Raw genomic sequence first — 20347 nt, 5'->3', positions numbered from 1 at the left:
GCTTGCCTCCCGCGACCTCCCGATAACTTAATTTCTCTCTTCGCTTCTCCTGTGAGGCGCAATCAGAGCGTCGAATTGGTGGCGGCGGATCTCGATATGTGCACCATCCGAGCCTAAACGCATACCTTAATTTATCGAAAAGCTGAAATACCCTATGAGCTGTGCTGACATTTTGCATTGGGAAGTAACGCAATTGTCAGCCAATTTTTTTTTTTCAGGAATCTCTTAATTTCTTGCTTTCCGTGGAACATATCTTGTGATATCCAGACTGGGCTTTTTAGCCAAAATAGAAGCCTGGGCGAGTTGGTATGTATACATTCTAAAACAGCGCAAAAGAACAGGGACGAGAGAACGAAACGTCCGTGTTCTTTTGCGCTGTTTTAGAATGTGCTTTTTAGTTCTGTTGTGTACTTGGGGAACAATGTTGTTTATACAGTACTTCACAATGGATTTGAACTAGGTCGCACTGCATCTATAGAGGAGTGTAAATTGAAAACTAGGCCTAAAACATTATTGTACTTAAAAGCTAGGTATGTCAGAATATTGGCATCATCTGCGTTCTTCAACGATAGCACACGCTTTGCAGGATCTAATGTTCGGACAGGATTTGGAAATCGTAAACAGCGGTGGATTATCTGGTGATCAGCTAAGCCTTTTAAAGCATCAACGTTAGCTGTGTTTTCAAGGAAGTGGTTGCTATCGAATAGGACGTCCAAACGAGAGAGAGAGAGAGAGAGAGAGAGGGAAAACTTTATATAATGCAAAAAAGAAAAATAATCTAGAGCTCCCGTGGTTGGGTCCTCAGTCGAGGGCCCGCTTGCACGAAACGATCCTAAGACTGTCTAGCCAATTCCAGACTTAAAACTGAGTCTAAAGGATAGGCTCCTAGCATGGCCGCTTAAGACTGGAGTCGAGACTGGGCTTCAGCCCTGACTTGAATAAGTCGCTTGCACGATTACGACTCTAGTGCCGTCTTGGTTAAGACACAAGGACGCCAGTTACGTAAGTAGAGAAATGAGAGAAATACAGGGATGCGCTGACCCTGTCCCCGCTGTAAGATGTAAACATTCCGTCATTCTTGCGCTGCGTAAAATCCGTGCCATTGCTTTTTGCGGCTTAAGATTGTGTCACGAGGTAAAATGCCCCAAGTGGTTGCTGAGGGCGTTCAGGGAAGCCACTCTGGTAATCACGAGCCGAACCGAAGCGTTCGGAACCCGAGCCGTCTTAAAGAAGTCTGGACTTGCTAAAGACACCGTTTAAGTGTGGACTTAGCTCGGACTTTATCGTGCAAGCTGGCCCAGCACTCCCGTGGCCTTTGCTGCCCTGCTGGCCCGTTCAATCAGCCAAAGCTGGTCTTTCAACTCCGAACTGGACAGCGCAGCCTTCCACTGCCCCGCCGTGGCATTGTGAATTATCGGCACTGCATCTGTTTTCCGGCAGGCCCATGTGATATGATAAATTGTCGGTTTCTATCCACACCAGGGACACGTGTACCCGTTTACGGTCGGATGTATCTTGCTGTATAAAGACAGGCATGGATAAGAATTTGTTTGTAGCTGCCGCCAGGACACTGACTGCTTCTTGTTAACAACTTGTGGGGTGGAGGATACCGTCTTCTGGTCCCCCGGTAGTTCACCAAAATGTCTGCATAGGTACGGGTCACTGCCTCGGTCTCTTCGGCCTCTGACCTCCCTCGGTTCGCATAACCTCGAGCTATGAGATTGGCCTGGATGTTCCCGGCAATGTCGCCGTGCCGCGGAGCCCAAAGTATGAATTGTTTTGTGTCTCTTATCCCGCCGGCCTTCAAGATGGAGGCCGCCTTTTTGCTAATCCTGCAGTTGGTGAATCCTCGGCAAGCGGCTTGCGAATCGGTCATTACTACCAGCGAACGTTCGGACTTATTGCCCTCATCGACCGCTAGAGCAATAGCGGCCTCCTCGGCGCCAGACACGGTGCAGTTCAGTAGCGAGGCGCTCATTTTCTCCTTTAGCTGGAAATCTACAACCGTCACCACCGTATCTTATTCGTTAGAATACATCGCCGCGTCTACATAGACGGTATTATTGTTCTGATAGGTCCCGGCTAAAGCTTCCGTCCTAGCCCTACGCCTACCCTGATACAGGATGCATGTTCTTGTGAATTGGCGCTGCTACAAACGTAGACCGGATCGCGTCCGATATGTCTATAGTCCGTTAAATCTCAGCATGTGATCATGATACCCTAGTCTTCGGAGGAGAGCTCGTCCCGCCGTAGTGCGTTGTAGCCTCATCATCTGAGAGACAAGCTGCGCTTCCCTGTGCTCTTCGTATGTGTTTGTTAAGGCAACAGCAATTATATTCGCGTTTGCCGTTCTTATTGGCAGCCCCAGCGCTGTCTTGTATACATTCCTGAGGGTCGATTCCACTTGCGCTTTATCCGTCTGGCTCAGGTGTTGATAGAGAAGAGCTTACGTGGCTCTGCTTACCACAAGCGCCCGCACTGACTTCAGCGTGTCTTCCTCCTTCATCCCCTTTCTTCTATAGATCACTCGCCTAATCATTCTCGTTATCTCGACCGAAGATCCAGATAGCAATCTGATCATGTGGTCCGATCTCTGATTGGATTGAATCCACATTCCCAACACTCTCAGCACGTGCACTTCTGGTATGCGAGCCCTGGCTAGCATAACGTTGAGGTCAACTTTACTGCCGTATCGGGGCCTATATACCCTAAGAATTTCAGATTTTTCGGGCGAACACGAAAGTCCCCTAGCCCTTGCGTAGCTGTCGATACAGTCCGCGGCTGCTTGTAGCGTCTCCCCCTTGAGACCTAGCGAGCCCTCCGTCGTCCAAATCGTTATTTAATCGGCGTATATTGCGTGCCGAATGCCGTCTATGGGCGTTCAACTTCTCCGCCAAACCAACCATACCGATGAAGAAGTGAAGGGGAAAAATTACAAATCCTTCAGGCGTACCCTTGTTAGGCATACTGATCTTGTCCGCTCGCAAGTCGCCGATCCCTATAGTCGCGGTCCTATCCATAAGGAAGGCCTTGACGTAACCATGAATCTTTCACCCACAATGTAGATTGCTCAGACCCGATAGTATGGCCTCGTGAATAACATTGTCGAACGCCCCATTGAGGTCGAGAGCCATGATCACATGTTCTCCATACTTTGGCACGTTACTAAGCACCTCTTCTTTGAGGAGAAGAAGGACGTCTTGCGTCGATCATTGTTGGGAAACTGATAAGCTGCGTTTCGGAAACGGTACTCTACTATCGATCATATCCATACCGCCAATCAGGTGATAGAAAATCAGGTGATAGAAAAATGCTCGGAATATAACCAGCCCTTATACATAGCATTCATTGATTACGAAAAAGCATTTGAATCAGTTGAAACCTCGGCGGTGATGCAGGCATTGCGAAATCAGGGGGTAGACGAGCCGTACGTGAAAGTGCTGGAAGATATATATAGTGGCTGCACAGCAACCATAGTTCTGCATAAAGAAAGTAAGAAAATTCCCATAAAGAAAGGTGTTAGACAAGGAGACACAATCTCCCCAGTACTATTCACAGCTTCTTTAGAGGAAGTATTCAGAGACTTGGAATGGGAGCAGTTAGGGATAAGGGCAGATGGAGAATACCTCAGTAATCTGCGATTTGCTGATGACATTGCCTTGCTAAGCAAGTCGGGGGATGAACTGCAAATAATGATTGATGACCTGGACAGGAAAAGTAGAAAGGTAGGCTTGAAAATCAATATGCAGAAGACTAAGGTAATGTTCAACAGCCTCGGGAAGGAACAGCAGTTTACATTAGGTAGTGAAATACTGGAAGTAGTAGGCGAATATGTCTACTTAGGACAGGTAGTAACCGCAGATCCGGACCATGAAAAGGAAATAACAAGAAGAATACGATTGGGATGGAGCGCATTTGGCAAGCACTCACAGATTATGATTAGCAGCTTACCGGTATCGCTCGAGAGAAAAGTATACAACAGTTGCATCTTGCCTGTACTCACCTATGGGGCTGAAACGTGGAGGCTAACCAAGAGAGTTCTACTTAAGTTGACGACAACCCAGAGGGCTATGGAACGAAAAATGGTAGGGGTAACATTAAGAGATAAAAAGCGTGCGGAGTGGGTCAGAGAAATAACTCAAGTTACCGACATTCTAGTAGAAATTAAGAAGAAATGGACATGGGCGGGACATGTAGTGCGAAGAGAGGATAACCGATGGTCGCTGAGGGTAACAACCTGGATTCCAAGGGAAGAAAAGCGTAGCAGGGGGCGGCAGAAAGTTAGGTGGGCGGATGAAATTAAGAAGTTCGCAGGGGTCAAGTGGATGCAGCTAGCACAGAACCGGGTTAAGTGGAGAAATATGGGAGAGGCCTTCGCCCTGCAGTGGGTATAATCAGGCTGATGATGATGATGATGATGATGATGATAAGCTGCGTGAGGTTGCATGAAAACAAGATACCTGATATGCTGTTTTGCGTAGCATTTCGCGGGATCGGTTATTTCCACTTTATATCAAGCATGTTAAAGTCTTCAGCCATTACTATTTTGCTGCCACATGTTATGTGTTTTTCTATATATTCTGTGAGCGATTCTAGAAATAGTAGGTGTACTTCCGGTGGTCGATAAAAACGCCTCGATATGGAACACATCATTTTTCAGACGGACGCTACACCGGACTGTCTAGATCACGGGAGCCTAGGGCATGTCACTGAAAAATATTCCTCGCATAAACCGCAAAGCAACGCCCCCACCTCTCGTTTCTCTGTCCTTGCGCACAATCGCATATTATGACGGCGATATCGGGTTAATAGGCGAGTAGAACAGCTTCCAGCTTGTGAAATTGGTTGATGAGGCTGCGCGCGTTTATATTTAGGATGCTTGGGGTGTCGAAGTCTATAGATCCTCCTCGAAAACCTTTTTCGAATTTGTTTCGTGTAAAAGTTCTGGATTTTCATTTTGTTCTCCCTTTACTCCAAAATGATCACTTTCGATCATCGACTTCTGTTTTCTAGCTCGTCGAGTTCCTGGTACGTTAATGCAAGACCGCTTTTAGATCAGTTATTCTCTTCAGACAGTCGGAAACCTGTTTTTCAAGCTACGTCTTTTTTTTTTCTAGCTCATTGTCGGGAAACTTCTGAATAGTTTCAGCCTTGCCATTTTATTTCCTGAATATCCTTATGTATTAATTTTAGTTGTTTCGATACAGGTGGGCCTGGGCTTCTGTCAATATAACAACTGAGCAGGAGCAATGATCGCACATAGGCACCCATGGTTCTAAACATTTCACACAACAGCTGCAGGGATTGTGGGCACGGAAGCAACAACAAGCAGAGATTGTCGCTGCGGTATGACGTTCTGCAGTGTTTTATCACCTGAGTTAAGAAAAATGGATTTGAGCACTTTATCTTGGCGTTCCCGCCGCGCCCACTGCCATCCGGTCGCCAAGGACGATCATTATACCGATGGCTCTCGATGATATTTGGCCTGCTATTTCCATAAAAGGCATGGTCACGCGGCGTGGAACGTCGTCATCTGCCAGAGCGCGTAGAGGCCACTGTGACGCCAATGCCAGATTCGGTGCGCATGGGGCCAGGAAGGAAGACTGGTTTGGTTTGTGGGGTTTAGCGTCCCAAAGCGACTCAGGCTATGAGGGACGCCGTAGTGGAAGACGCCGGAAATATCGACCACCTGGGGAACGTGCACTGACATCGCACAGCACACGGGCGACTTGCCTTTCGCGTCCGTCGAAAAGCTGCCGCCGAGACCGGGATTCAATCCTGCATCATTCAGAACAGTAGTCAAGCGCCGTAACCACTGCGCCACCCCGGCGAGGCGAAGGAAGACTGCTGTTCGTGGCATTCTGTAGCAAACGCTGTGGCCATGGGCAACAAGCGGAGCATATCCTGAATTAAAAAGAGATGTGGCTTTCATCACTTCATCTTGGCTTTGCCGCCATGCCGCTGACGGAGGTCTCGGCTCGAGAGTAAGATGGAACACACACTAGGGATGCACAGAAAGATGGGCCTGTTCTAGTAGAACTGTAATTCAACAAGAGTTTTCGGGCTAGTTGCTGGAATCTCGTAATGCCGGGAAAGGCTACGCGCAAAGAATATCACACGAAGACAGTAGACACGACAAGACGAGCGCACTTAAAACTAGTTTATTCAGAAGTTTACACTTCTAAATATATTACTGAAAGCGCATGCACGGCGAATATACCCACAACATGCTTTGTAAAAGTGACACCGGATAGTACAGGCCAGCAAGGGTGTTTCTGGCCCGACCAAGAGTGTTGACCTCATTCAGTCGCCGCCGGAATTTGCATTGTCGGCAATGTTCGATCAAATTTGTGTTGCACTCCATATGCTCTAATTTGCGTTCATGCTCCCCTGCACGACCATTAATGTAGCATTCTGTCTGGCCATGCAGAGTCGACAAATTCTGAATAAACTAATTGTTAATGCGCGCTCATCCTGTCGTGTCTACTGTCTCCATGTCTTTGTTTGTACATAGTCTTCCATAGAATTACAGTCCAGCCCACTTATAACGAACTTGATCGTCACGCGGCATTTGTTCGTTGTATCCAAAGTTCGTAGTAAGTGGACCACGTATAATACGGGCAAAAAGAGCAAGCGAGACGAAAGTTAACTTTATTTTTGAAAAAAGTCCGTGATGCATGCCTGCTTCTTCAAAGCTGACCGCATCACTGCCGTTTCTAATTTTTCCAGCGCGGTAATATGTTCATCGCCAAGGCCTCTGCTGCACACGAGTTCCTTAAGCGACGCGATGTAACCGATCGCGGTTGAAGCGTTTACAGCAACCAGCGGTAGAGAGGCATCATCGTCATCGTCCTCGTCGGTCTCTGGGCAGTCAGGAAGGGCTCGCACTTCACGCACGATAGCTTCGTCAGTGCATGGCTCCGCAATGTCGGCGTCGTCATCAGCAGAAACGAAATCGTCCCAGGCAACATCAGGTTCGGCCAGCTGCGTGTCAACGACGCGTTGCCACAAGTTCTCGTGCGACCGGCCTTCCGGTGGGTGATCTATGGCGTCCTCGGTGCCTGGGGCCATAAAACCCACCTTGCGGAAGCAATTTGCTATGCACTTCGCGGCATAGCAAAAGCGCCGCTTTCAACATCTCCACGGCGGCAAGCAAGCTGATGCGAACTGGCATCAACAAGCGTTGGATGACGCGCCGCCGGTAGCACACCTTGAACGTATGAATGATGCCCATATACAGCGGCTGAATTGTGAAGGTTGCATTGGGTACCATGCGCCATCGCACCAGGCGCAAGTCAAGCCCTTGGGCTCGCGCATCGAGGTAGCCTTCAACTCCCCGACCTGGGAAAGGCACGGATGCGGCAACGATGTCAACGCAGTGCCATCGCACAGAAAGAATCGACGGCGCAATGCCCTCAGCGCGGGGTGGCAACGGAGCAACAAATGTAGAACCGGTTTGAGCCGGTAGAGCAGGCACCTGACTTTCCGGATTGGCCGACGCAGATCACGTGGAGGCATCACAGCGACGCGGGCGGCGCCACTTTCTCTTTCGTCACCGCGCGCGCGCGCTTTTTCGTTTTCATTTTTCAACGCGCGCTTTTTCTTTTTTTTACTTTATTTTACCCGCAAAGGAGAGCCGGGGGGCGCTTTGTGCGCTCTGTTCGCGTCGTTATAGTGCTCTAGAATATTGGGCAGTGTGACGACCGGCGCCGGAGAGCGGGCCGCTTTTGCGATGACAGGAACCGACTCCCGCGAGAGGGCGCGACGTGCAACAGGGGTGCCACGTTCGCCGCTCGGCGCTTAGCGGCCGCGGGATAGCGGGGGTACAGAGGAGGGGTGCGGTTCTCTTTGGAGCGATTTTCAGACGCTACGCAATTAGTGTGATAATTTATAAAGAGGCTACTTACTTCAGGTGCTTGAACTGATCCCTGCCATTCTTTTACATCTATCTGGAGACAGCATGCACGCTTGGGCAATCCTTCGGAGCAGCGCGCGATGTTTGAATCGCTATCTGAAACTCTCAACATTTCTTCCTGCGGACAGTTACAAATCGTCCAGATGAGCAATTTATACTTAATGTTTGCAACGAAGCGTGGTGTTTTGCATTCGTTTTTCACGTAAGGGAATAAAGGCTACTGCTGAGAAGCGCTATTAACACGCGGAGAAAAACAGTGTACATGCGAATCAAAACTTGTGCTTCGTAAGGCCTCTTTAGGAACACTTATTTTTTACAAACCTTATTTACGAACGCCTGCTTACATTTTGCAGCTTGTGCTTATTAATACATAACAACGTTTATCTTAAATCATCAGTAATCTGTAATATATCTCTTTAATAGGTGTTCTTTATGTGCCCTATAATCACCGCTTATATAAATTACAAATACAGTGTGCGAGCAAAACACATTTATTCACTACCGTACTAATTTAAAGCACTGTGGTATTTACCGGCAAAAAAAAATAAACAAGGTATACGCGACTCAAGCATTTATTCTTTGTTCGTGATTAACATATACGTATACCACGGACATTTGTTTGCGTGCCACTAACCAAAGGGTGAACCAGCTGTTTAGGTGAAAAAAAAATCAAGTGCAGCTATGGCATTACTTCAAATAAAATGTGAAAAATTAAACCTGTCGCATACGTAATACGTTCATAGTGGGCTCTTGAGTGCGGACGCTTTACTGGCATCTAATGGTACAGAGCAAACAAACAAAAATAAAAGCACTGATAATTGCGCGTCGAATTGGCAGGTATAATGCAGTTCTTGGCGCGCACCGCGAGAAAGCGGAAAAATGCGAAAACGATGACGAGCATCTAATACGCAAGCAATTAATATAATGCTGAAATCAAATGCGGACATAATGCGTGTTTATTCTTTGAGTGTGTGGTATGAAATATGAGTAATCGACTGGATATACTTGCAACTACTGCTTACCGGACTATATATAATCGGGTTACTTGCCGCGGGTGCTCTTTGCAGTATTAACAAGACTATAATTGTTAACTAGGTTGATATTACACGTGAAATACTTCGAAGGGAATTTAATTATTTTCCCTTTGGGAACTCTTGTCGTGATTCGCTTACTTCGCAAAGAGCGAAGCCGCAAAAACACATTAAATTTCATTGCTTCAAGTGGGAGCTTTTCTGGTGCTCCAAGTAGATAAACTTTTTGAACCTTCACATTTCACAGAAAGTTTGCAAAATCTTAAGTGCGAAGCGGTCGAAAAGGACCGTGCATCCGAGCCGAATTTTTGAATAAATTGCGACCTAGCTTCGAACCTATAGCGCTATTTTTGTTCGTGGTGAGAAACCGTGCCGGCCTCACAACCTCTCTTTCGCAGAAAGATGATCTAGCGGAAGCGAATTAAGCGTACCCTATAGCCTCTGCGTCCTCTATTTTCCGTCGTTATTTCTTTTTCAAAGCTATTCATTTTTCTTTTATTTTGTATGTACATAAAACAGGACTAGAGCGGTCTTCTGGAGGCAATGACTTGCATATTACCAGTGACTTGCGCACCCTAGAATGGAAACATTTTCTTGAACAATTAGGTGATTGTTAAACTATAACGCATTGAGATTAAATGTCATATGTATAGCGCACATCTCTGGGTATTTATAAAGCTACCCGTTACAACAATGTTTCAGCTTATGGAGAGAAAAGAAAATGGTGTGTTCTTAGATTGGTGTACAGTTTCACAAATTGTTGTCTCTTAAGTTTCGATGCTTATATCTTTATACGCGTCCGATTGCAGCCTGTTTGTGCACTGCTTTCCTCTTCCCGGGGCTTCATTTGGTTCTTATGCTCGATTGTTTCCTCTTTTTTTTATTGTTTTTAATATATCTCCATTTTTCTTCGTCTTTAGCTGCCTGCTTTCTTCGTCGTGCGTTTGCCGTGCCGCACGAAAATTCTGAACCTTTGTTCAAATTCGCGGTCGCTCTTTTCACGGCGCTGCGTGCCTTCCACCAACCCCTTTCTCTCTCCCTGGTAGACGACACGTTTCTTTTTATTTTTCTGTGCAACCTTTACCTCCCACTTCTTCCACCTTTCCTGACCCACTGTGTTCCGTTATTCAGTAGCCAGTCGGCGTGGTGTCGTTCGTTTTTCATGTCCTTACTTTTTACTATATCACTACCTCCATGCGGTGTAGTCCACATTTAATTCATTCCAACTGAATGCCGACTTCTTTTGTGGCTTCAGTGACGTACTGTAGTCGGCATAGTTGGCGGGGAAAACAACAGAATATACCATTTTGGACAGATTTGATAATGGGGTTACTGTGATCAGTTTTAGTCAGCGCTCGAACGCACATGCTGTATGTTTCACTTCTTCATACATCCTGCCTCCACCCTGCCCTCTTTTCAAAACGACTACATTTCTGGACGTGTATTAGGTGCTTTAGGAATGCTAAAGCAAGCTGTACGGCGAGTGAAGCGTGCTGTGCGAGTCGTACGCCGGCCCTCCCCAAGCTGTTTTCTTCGGAGCCAATTTCTGTCATGTTACTTCCCCGAGGAGTTGCCGACGGCCAAAATGGAAAATAAATTAGGTGATTGCTAACAGTACTGAGCACCGTTAACCAGCCTATTTGTAAAATCTTGTCGCGAACAGCTCGAGACGACGCACAAGCAAACAAGAACGTACAGTCCGCGCGGTATCCGCCCCGCCGCACAGCGCGCATACGTGGGCGCTCGGACGGCTGACACACCAGTTGCTGGTGGCGCCCTCTGCGCTGCGGCGCCTCCGTCATCGCAAAAGCGGCCCCTCGCTCCCATGCATTTCGCGGCGCGGTCGACACACTGCCCAATCTTCTAGAGCACTATAGCGTCGTGTCAGGGGAACACAAAGTCCGCGAAAGTCGCCTGCCGCGGGTTCGCAGTCGAGCGAAACCGCCCCAAAACCGCCGGCTCCGTCAACTACGGGGGCCCGACAGCTTCGCGTTCGCTCCAACCGAGTGTTGAGGCCACAACTATTCGTTCTATGTGAGACACTGTGCCACTGCCCCAATATATATTTTGACGGTAGCACCACCCTCGTTCGTACTAAGCAAGCGTTCGTTATATCTGCGGCTGTTATAAGTGGGATGGACTGTACAAGATTCAAGCCACCTAGCCTAACGTTTGCTCAAGTGCCATTTAAATAGATGAAGTCGTCATCGGCATGTCTTGATATTATTGAGCCACAGAGGAATAGCATCTCTGGGCAGTGCATGTGTTAGCATATTTTTCATTTTAGAACTTCGCAAAATTAGTACTTATATCAACATGACTTTTAACATGGTCCGTTAGCGGTAGGCAAGCACACTTATCGCGATCTTGAAGTGTTCCGTCATTGACATGGCAGTGTTGAAGACATGTATAAAGCACTTGCTAGGTAGCGCTCGCCCCTGCCTGTTTTCTCTTCGTCCCTATTGTTTTAGCGCTTTAATGTATGTCATACCTAAACAATTAGTCACCTCCGCCATCGTTCCTGTCATTGTGAAATCAAGAATAACAAATAAAATTGAATTGTGTCTGCAGGTTGCCGCCGAAGGGTGCGTGGACGTATTTGATGTATATGAGGCGAAGCATCTGATAAGGTGAGTTTTCAATAATATTTTACAAAGGAATGACTGCGCACTTTCTGTTTCAGCTATTAACAAGCTTTAGAAAACGATGGATCGTCCTAGCTTATTGAAACCTACTTATGGTTGCTGTGATACAAGTGGTTGGTTTGCAAAACATTTATTTCGTCGCAGGTCTAAGGAGAGACGTACTAGATGGCCGCTAGTCCATCTGGCGGCGACCTCATGGCTGGCGGCGACCTCAGTAGCCCGCTCGATGGCCCGTGGTTGAATCATCGGGTCCGAGCTGACCAGCACGGCTTCCCACTGGTCGGGAGAAGGGAGCTGTGATCATATGTCGCTCTTTCGCCGCATTTACTGCAGTTTGGGTTGTACTGGCCTGGGTACATCAGGGCAAGCACCGCCGGATTTAGGAGGGAGGGTGTTTGTAGTAGAGATGTGGACTGATGTTCGTGATATAATACAAGAAGTTGCTACTAAGGTAGTTCCAAAGCAAAAGAAACGCAAGAAAGCAAACTGGTTATCTAAAGAGGCTTTGCAAATAGCTGAGGAAAGAAGGATGGCAAAAGTTATGGGGGAAAGAGGAAGATACAAGGTTCTCAATGCGGATTTTCAGAAAATAGCAAGAAGAGATAAGAATGCTTTCCTGAACATACAGTGCCAAGCAGTTGAGGACAACAGCCAATTAAAAGTCCACGGAAACGGCCCCCAAGAAGGTACTAACAAACGTGTTGAGTGTGTAGAATACATCCTTTTTGAGCATTAACGGAAAGTATAACTCCTTGGAACAAAGCCAGCGATTTATTATTAATTTTTAAAAACAGCGATTTTTGAAATTCGCGGGCAGAGAGAATGTCGCTTGGTGGTGTCGCATGGAACTATTTCCTTGACCCGTGACGTCACGGGTAGGTTAACTGGCAAGGTTTGCTAGAAGCTGCCATTCGCTGCGGCCACTGCAGCCATGACGTCACGGACACACTTCCGGTAGCTGCGAAAGTCGTCTGCTCGTGCGCTGCTCGAACTCTGTGCGGGTTGTTACACAGCTCGCCGCCCTTATCGGTTAGGTGGCCATTGCCCATTAAGTACAACAACCGAAGCGACGCATGGATCGGCAGAACGAAGCTGCATTTACAAATATCGTATTTATATAACGTAGTTTCAGGAGTACCGGAGTGTCGTCCGACGAGGCGTCAACAGCACGGTCAAGCACCGCACGATGGCAGCACCTCTTCGACCTCCGTAAACACCGCCGCTGTGGCCCCTCCTCCCGCATACCGTTCGCAAACGACACGGCGGATCGTTAGCGCCGATGTCCGAAATAAAGCGTGCTAAAATTTGTTGGCGTATGGAATACTGAGCCGAATATCAAGTATGAAGCTCTCGTGAGGATCGCTGACCAGCAGCAAATTGCTGGTAAGAGCGATAGCCGTGATACAAGCTAGTTTCTGCTCAAGCCAGCTGCCGCTGGTGCATTTCGGCTGATCCGATCTGCTCGTACTAGCTATGCGTCGGCAGAGTTAATCCTATAATTATTTTACTATGGCAGGAAATGATTCACTATAAGGCAGTTTCATAAGTAGACGATTTACGACCGCGTTGATCATGTTCCAAAGCGTCGACCGCCGCTTCTTCGAAGCGAAACAATTTAGGCCTAGCGACGACTAGGGACGGTCACGCACGGCGCCGTCGTTCGCCGCGCTCGCGCGCCCCACCCCCGCGGTAATTGTGTAAAGTACCTCAGTCTGCTCGCGGCATCCCATGCTGCAAGCGTTGCAAACTCGCGTACTTTCATAGCTAAGGCCGCGCATTTTGTGACATTCTGCTCAGCAACAAGCCGTTCAAACGATACTGCAGGCAAGGCAAGGCTTCAGTACGCAGTCGCTGGGCTGTCGGCCGTAATCGAAGACATCGAGCGGCACCATATTCTATACATCGATCTTTAAACGTGATACAGTTGGCAAATGAATAACTTTGTGAAGCAGACCCACTCATACGTTTCGCGCACTCGGGCGCCGACGAGTATAGCTTCCGTCAACAGACTCCGTCATAACCTCGGTTAACGACGCAAACCGAGGTCGTCAAGCTCGGTTGGCGATAACTGCGGTTAGTGGTGTAACCATGGTTTGGTCCGCCGTGTATAGGGCAACCACGGGTTCGCGGTTACACTAACCGTCGCTGCGCGAACTGGCGAACTCAGGCGTGTGCGAGCGAGGACGGGTTGACGCGAGTACGCCAGCGAGCGAGCGCACGGCAACCGGAAGTTCGTCGAAGTGACGTATGTCTGGGCGGAGCTTTGAACTTGCTTGTATTCTTTACATTTTTATGGCTCCCTTCGGCGTACGAGTTGAGAGGGAAAAATGGAAGGGTCATTTTTAATCGCCGATATCTCTGGTGTTGCAGAAGCTAGATCGAAAATTTTTGCGGGAGAATGATGGGTGGTTCAATACTAACAGTGTTATGGCGCTGTTTATCCTCCTTGGTGACCCCTTTCAGGGGACCTTTAAGGAACACAAGAGCTCAAGGAACACAAGGAACACAACTCTGAAAGCAAATGTAAATGCACCAAGCATTTTGCTTAAAATAAGAAATTCTTGAGCACCTGAAACATGCCTCTAGATGCCAGTTGCTGGTTCGTCACAGTTTTGCAGCGTCTAACTAAAGTCGCGAAATAATATCTTTGTGCAGATATGTTAGTCATTTAGACAATAACTTGTTAAATAACACTGATGCCAATAGTTAAATGTTATGTAAATATTACAGGCCGAACGGTTTGAAACTGATCACCATAAAATAGGTCAGAAGTGCAGAGCCAACGAGAAAGGGGCCGAAAGACCCTTCTCCCATGCAGGATATAGAGAGTGAGTGGGCTGCTCGATCTCCCTTCAACGCCGGAAACGCGGCCGGTGATTGCGGAAGTGTCAGTTTGCTTCGCTGGGTGTCGATGAAGGAGGCGCTGACGGGACGCCGGGTGCATTTGTAACGGAATTGTTGCCTGGGGTTTCGCAGTAAGCACTGCGATTCCCAAAATGGCTCCGAAAACGTTCGTTCAAATCCTTGCCAATTGTCATCTTGTGACACATCATTTATACGTGGAGGGTCCTCGTACGTTGCCTCGGAGCTCTGCGATTTAGGATTTAAAAATTGCGTTTCAAGCTGCTGTTTCGTTATACAGTAGTATTCACTATGATCTAAATTAGAGAATGAGTTGGTCTGGTATAATTTATTATTTTTTGATGCGTATATAAAATGATCACGGGTACGAACGCGGATGCGTATGATATCCCCCGTGCTCAATTATATTTACAGCATTCAAATTTGTGCAGAAAACTCAACTGAGATTGCTATAACAACCACTGACAGTGCATGCTTTTAACCGCGCATGCTCAACTTACGCTTTTTATTTGCTGCACAAAACATACTCAATGCTTTTTTCTTTTTTCGGAGAAAGCGCGTCATCAAACAGAAAAATATATTCCTGTGCAGTGTTGTATGAAAAAGACGAGTAGTAGTAGTAGTAGAGACTTTCCGGAAATAATTTGAGTACACTTCAGGTTATGCAGGACATAAATGCATATTGTGAACTATGTCTAGGAGGTCGGCTAAAGAAGAACCATCTGCTTCCTGACGCGGCCTTCCCTCCAAACTTACACATTTGACAAAACCCACAAGGATGCTTATGTACCTTTGATACAATTATATATTTGCACCATAGAAAAATGAAATGTAATATAGAAACATTTTAACAAGACCTTTCGTCCAACATGAGCTTTCTATAGACGGACCATTTTCCGGGACAGAGGCTTACGCGAAAGTTTTAGAATACTTTCCAGAGAGCTATTCACGTCTCCTGCCCGGTTGGCAAGGAGTGGCCTCAACATTTTCTTCACAAAAATAGCACAAAGTTCTTCACAGTGTTGCGGATATACGCAGTCTTTGCACCACATCAGAGGACAGTCCTTGAGGTCCTTGACGCGTCTGAAAGAAGTCTGGAAATACGTGTGCATCTGCTGACATAAGGGCCTTTTCGACAAAGGTGCAGACAAGCTTGCACAGCCACACAGCTTCAGGGCGCGACCTCCTTGGTCAAGGACAGGCATAAACTTGTATGCTCCATCGCGTGAAGGATTTCCTTTCAGCAGCAGCTTGCACTCAGGGCACGTCACCTGAAAAAGTAATCCCGTGCGGAATTTATCATGGCTTGGTTTAAAAACGAATATGCTCACCTTTCGTTCGCAAATGAAGACCAGGTACCCAGCCAAGTAGGTGAGTGGCGCGAACTCAATTTCTGAAGGTACTTTGTCGTACTTCATGACGTGCTCAATTTTCCAAAGCACAACCAGAGCGTTTTTTTTGGAATTGCTAGATTTTTCGCTTCACAGGTGACATTTGCAGATCTTAGTGCCGCTTGAGACTCAGAGCTGAACGGTGTATTTTCATACTTGGCAGCCTCCAAAATGCCTACCTGAAAATTAATATTGCCGCAATGTTATCTTACTGGCGCCGCCATGTGGCGAGCTCGGGAGACTGGCACTCGCTCGTCTTCTTCACTCTCGGTGCTCGCCCGCCAGTCGGTTCCGTGCCTGATCTTGCCGGTGCTTTTACTTAGTTGTAAGTAAACCTGCTGAACCAGTTTCACTGGCTTCTGTGACATTTTTGGTGGAGGTGCTGGGTAGATCCCATGTACAAAGAGCCTCTGGCTGCCCCCTACGCCCATCTACACACCGTGGACACGACACCTGGGCACAAGGCGAGCCATCGGTTGAGAGGCTTGGCATCCGAGTGTGGTCCTCTTGTTTCCCCACCGCGAACCACGCGAACCAGCGCAATTCAGACCATTCAGCTTCCCGTGAGTGCCCAGCAGCTCGTCTGCCATACTCCACGTATGCCAACGCCGTTTCATGGCGACAATTTCGAAGACGTTGAGGACTGGCTGACCAGCTACGACCGGGTCGCTGTGTTTAATGCGTGGGACGAGGAGCGAAAATTGCAGAACATTTATTTCGTACTAGAAGACGCCGCCAAGATGTGGTTCGAAAACCATGAGGCTACCATTTCCAGCTGGCAGGATTTCCGGCGGCAGCTGCTCGCAACATTCGGCAATGATGCAAGAAAAGAGATGGCCGAACTTGCTCTACAGTCCCGAGCACAGCGGCCTAATGAAAGCGTTGCCATGTTTGTGAAAGAAATGACTCGCCTTTTCAGCCGGGTGGATCCGTCCATGTCGGAGGTAAAGAAGGTGCGCTACCTTATGCAAGGCGTCAAGGAGCAGCTGTTCGTTGGCCTTGTACGTGACCCTCCACGTACTGTTGCTGATTTTACGAAAGAAGCAACAAGCATCGAGCGTGCCTTGAATCAGCGATTTGTACAGCCTCGTCCACTTCTAGCTATAACATCGTTACTGCTTTCAAAGCGTCATTTCTTCCGTCCCGGCAACGCAATAAATATAAGTGACAGGTCATGTGAAGCAGCACGCCCGGGTCCCTCTGTGCCTGCATCGCTTTGCATTGATATGCACCCGCATCGACCGCAATGTTTCTTTCAATGCAGTGACCGTGTTATAGGTAGAAGTGGCTGACCCTGTACATTTTGATCGCTCTGCGAACACCGCTGCCGTAGACTTCCGCTTGCCAATGGCCGGAAAAGACAGGGAAGCCCTTCGCGAACTTATCCGAAGCATCGTGCGCGAAGAGCTGCAAAAGCTGCCCTCTCTCGAACAACATCCACGTGTTGGGGGCATCTCGGATATTGTGCGCGAAGAACTCCGCCAAGCAGTGCCATCAGTACCGTCAGCCCAGCCGCCTGCGCCACAGATCATGACGTACAGCGACGTGTTGCGTACCCCTGCGCCTGAACCATTGGCACCCTGCAACCCTGCTCCTCCCGCTCGTCCTCCACCCCAATATCCAGTTTCGACTGGTGTGCCTGAAGCTCGACCACCCGTTCACAAAGCACACGCGTGGAGCACGCCGAACAATCTGCCTTTGTGCTTTCACTGCGGCGAAGCCTTCCCCGGATGCCCCTCGGCCGCGCTATGGCGAACGACCTCGGGACATCGACCAATACCTCAGCGACCACGTCCCACCTGCGTCCCTCCAGCGACGCCAGTCCAAGCCACCACCGCCGAGACAGTTTTCAACCAGCCGCCGTTCTTCCCTCAGGCAGTCCCCAAGTCCGCACCGGGAAAACTGAAGACGGCGACCCTCGGGGGTAGGGCCGTCGTCGATGGATCCTACTACCAACATCCTCCGCTCACCGATTCGATCACACAGACCGACCTCCGACCCTTCGCTCCGACCAACAGTCCGACCACTTTTCGACGATCGCCGAAGCTTTCCTCCGACGCCCCCAATCGACGCACCGCACGACCAACGAGTCCGACGACCTCCGGACGATCACAGAAGCTTACCTTCGACGCCGTAATTCGACGCAACGAACGACCCGTCAGCCCGACGATCCCTGACACGCCGCACTTTGTCGATGGTGAGCTACATTCCGCCGAAATACCGATCGTCGTTGATAACCACAACACGACAGCCCTTGTAGATACCGGCGCTGATTTTTATGTTATGAGTCATGGCCTTGCTACCATTCTGCGAAAAGTCCTGACTCCTTGGCACAGAGCCCCGATAAGGACAGCCGGAGGGCATGTGGTAACGCCGCTCGGAGTGTGCACCGCTCGCGTCGAGATTCACCACGTAACTTTCTCGTGTTGCTTTGTTGTGCTAGCAGAGTGCTCCAAGGACCTGATTCTCGGCCTTGATTTTCTTAGAGAAAACGACGCAATCATCGACCTCCGTGACTTCATGGTGACGTTTTCCACCCATCGCGCAATTTCCGACGAGTACAGACAGCACGGCGACGACTACACAGACAAACCAGTTTTCCGAGTGTGCGACGACCATGTCACTCTACCTCCACGCACCAGCTTGTTTGTTACAGTGCAGTGCGACAACCCCCCCGCCTTTCAAGGCCTCGCGGAAACGAACGTGAATTTATTGATGAGCCTACAAGTGTGCGTCGCTCGGCGGGTCTTTGCCTTGAGAAATAAACAAACTGAACTGCTTTTAACGCACTTTAGTGCCGAATACCGCCATTTACAGCAAGGTACAGCTATCGCTGATTTTGACGAAGTCAGTGCGCCATCCGCCCATTGCGCCCTTTCGCTGGCCAACGAGAACCCTCCCGAGAGCACTGGACATACTGTTTAAACTGACGTGAAACCAGCTTTGTCTCTTACCCAGAAACGCCGCCGTCAAGCAATTCTAGACACTTACCGTGACTGCGTTGCCGTCACTTCCAAAGTGAAGCAGACGTCACTAACCAAACATCCCACCGAGCGCCTTATCCGCCAACACCCCTACCGAGTATCGCCAAAAGAACGAGAGGCTATTCGGGCGCAAGTTGATGAAATGCTCCGCGATGATGTGATCCAGCCGTCCACAAGCCCATGGGCCTCATCAGTTGTCCTCACCGGCGTCCTCTACAAGAAAAACTACGCTTCCACAGACATTCAGTATCTGCTGGTTGTCCCAACGCCGCTCCGTACCGACGTTTTGCAGGCATGCCACGACGAGCTTTCTGCCGGACATCTCGGTTTTTCGCGCACCTTGGCACGAGTACGACAAAAGTACTACTGGCCGAAGCTTGCCGCTATGGTTCAGCGCTATGTTAGGACGTCCCGTGATTTCCAACGTCGGAAGATACCACCTGTAAAGCCGGCCGGCCTGCTGCAGCCTATTGTTCCACCGCGAGTACCTTTTCACCAAGTCGGTATGGACTTGCTCGGGCCATTTCCTACGTCATCATTGGGCAACAGGTGCATTATAGTCGCCACAGATTATCTAACCCGCTATTGTGAGACGAAAGCTCTTCCCAGCAGCACGTCTACTGATATTGAGAACTTTTTTATCTTTAATCTAGTCCTTCGTCACGGTGCCCCGGCGATCGTTTGAACTGACAGAGGCACGGCGTTTACTTCAGCTCTAACCCAGGAAGTCAGTGGCACTTGTCATCGCAGAACAACAGCTTACCAACCTCAGACGAATGGCCTTACTGAGCGACTCAATAAGACCATCGCCGATATGTTTTCTATGTACGTCGACGAAGATTATAAGAACTGGGACCAGATACTACCATATGCAACATTTGCTTATAACACCGCAGTCCAGGAAACGACTCGCTTTACACCGTTTCGTTTGGTGTACGGTCGCGAAGCTGTCACCATGCTGGACGCAATGCTACTGCCAGATGTTGCCCACCCATCGATTGCCGGTGCCGACCGATTCGTCCAGCATGCCGAGGCCGCTCGCCAGCTGGCTAGACTGAGAGTCCGGACACAGCAAGTTAAAGATGCTCGACGGTATAACCTTCGTCACAGGGAGGTAATTTACAACCCTGGTGATCAGGTTTGGGTGTGGACACCTGTTCGCCAGCGGGGTCGTTCCGAGAAGCTTCTGCACCGCTACTTCGGCCCGTACGAAGTAAAACGCAAACTCAGCGACGTCACCTACGAAGTGACCCCGCAAGGAACTGTTCGCTCATCCCGACGGCAAGCACAATCGGAAGTCGTACATGTCGCCAGGATGAAGCCCTTCTACTCCCGCTAGGTCAAGCTACATGTGTTTTTTTTCTTTGCTTTCTTTAACTACTTGATGTGAACGCGCATCCTAACCGACTACTGTTATCCTCGACCTCGCCACTCGGCATCGGGACGATGCCTTTCCCACCGGGAGGGGCAATGCCGCAATGTTATCTTACTGACGCCGCCATGTGGCGAGCTAGGGAGA

General features: G+C 48.8%; 1 protein-coding gene across 1 annotated transcript in view; it reads left to right on the top strand.

Moving 5' to 3' along the window:
* LOC146210254 (WD repeat and HMG-box DNA-binding protein 1-like) overlaps positions 1–15186 on the top strand; it is a 309305-nt gene extending 294119 nt beyond the window's left edge. The window contains exons 7-8 of the mRNA XM_084582118.1: positions 11518–11576; positions 15153–15186. Coding sequence (XP_084438244.1) covers positions 11518–11576; positions 15153–15186 — 93 coding nt within the window. The remainder of the gene's footprint in view (positions 1–11517; positions 11577–15152) is intronic.
* Positions 15187–20347: the final 5161 nt, after the last annotated feature.

This window comes from Amblyomma maculatum, chromosome 1, assembly GCF_055883805.1.
Source record: "Amblyomma maculatum isolate TAMU_Amacu chromosome 1, ASM5588380v1, whole genome shotgun sequence".
NCBI lineage: Eukaryota > Metazoa > Arthropoda > Arachnida > Ixodida > Ixodidae > Amblyomma > Amblyomma maculatum.
This window is presented reverse-complemented; position numbering and strand designations above follow the sequence as displayed.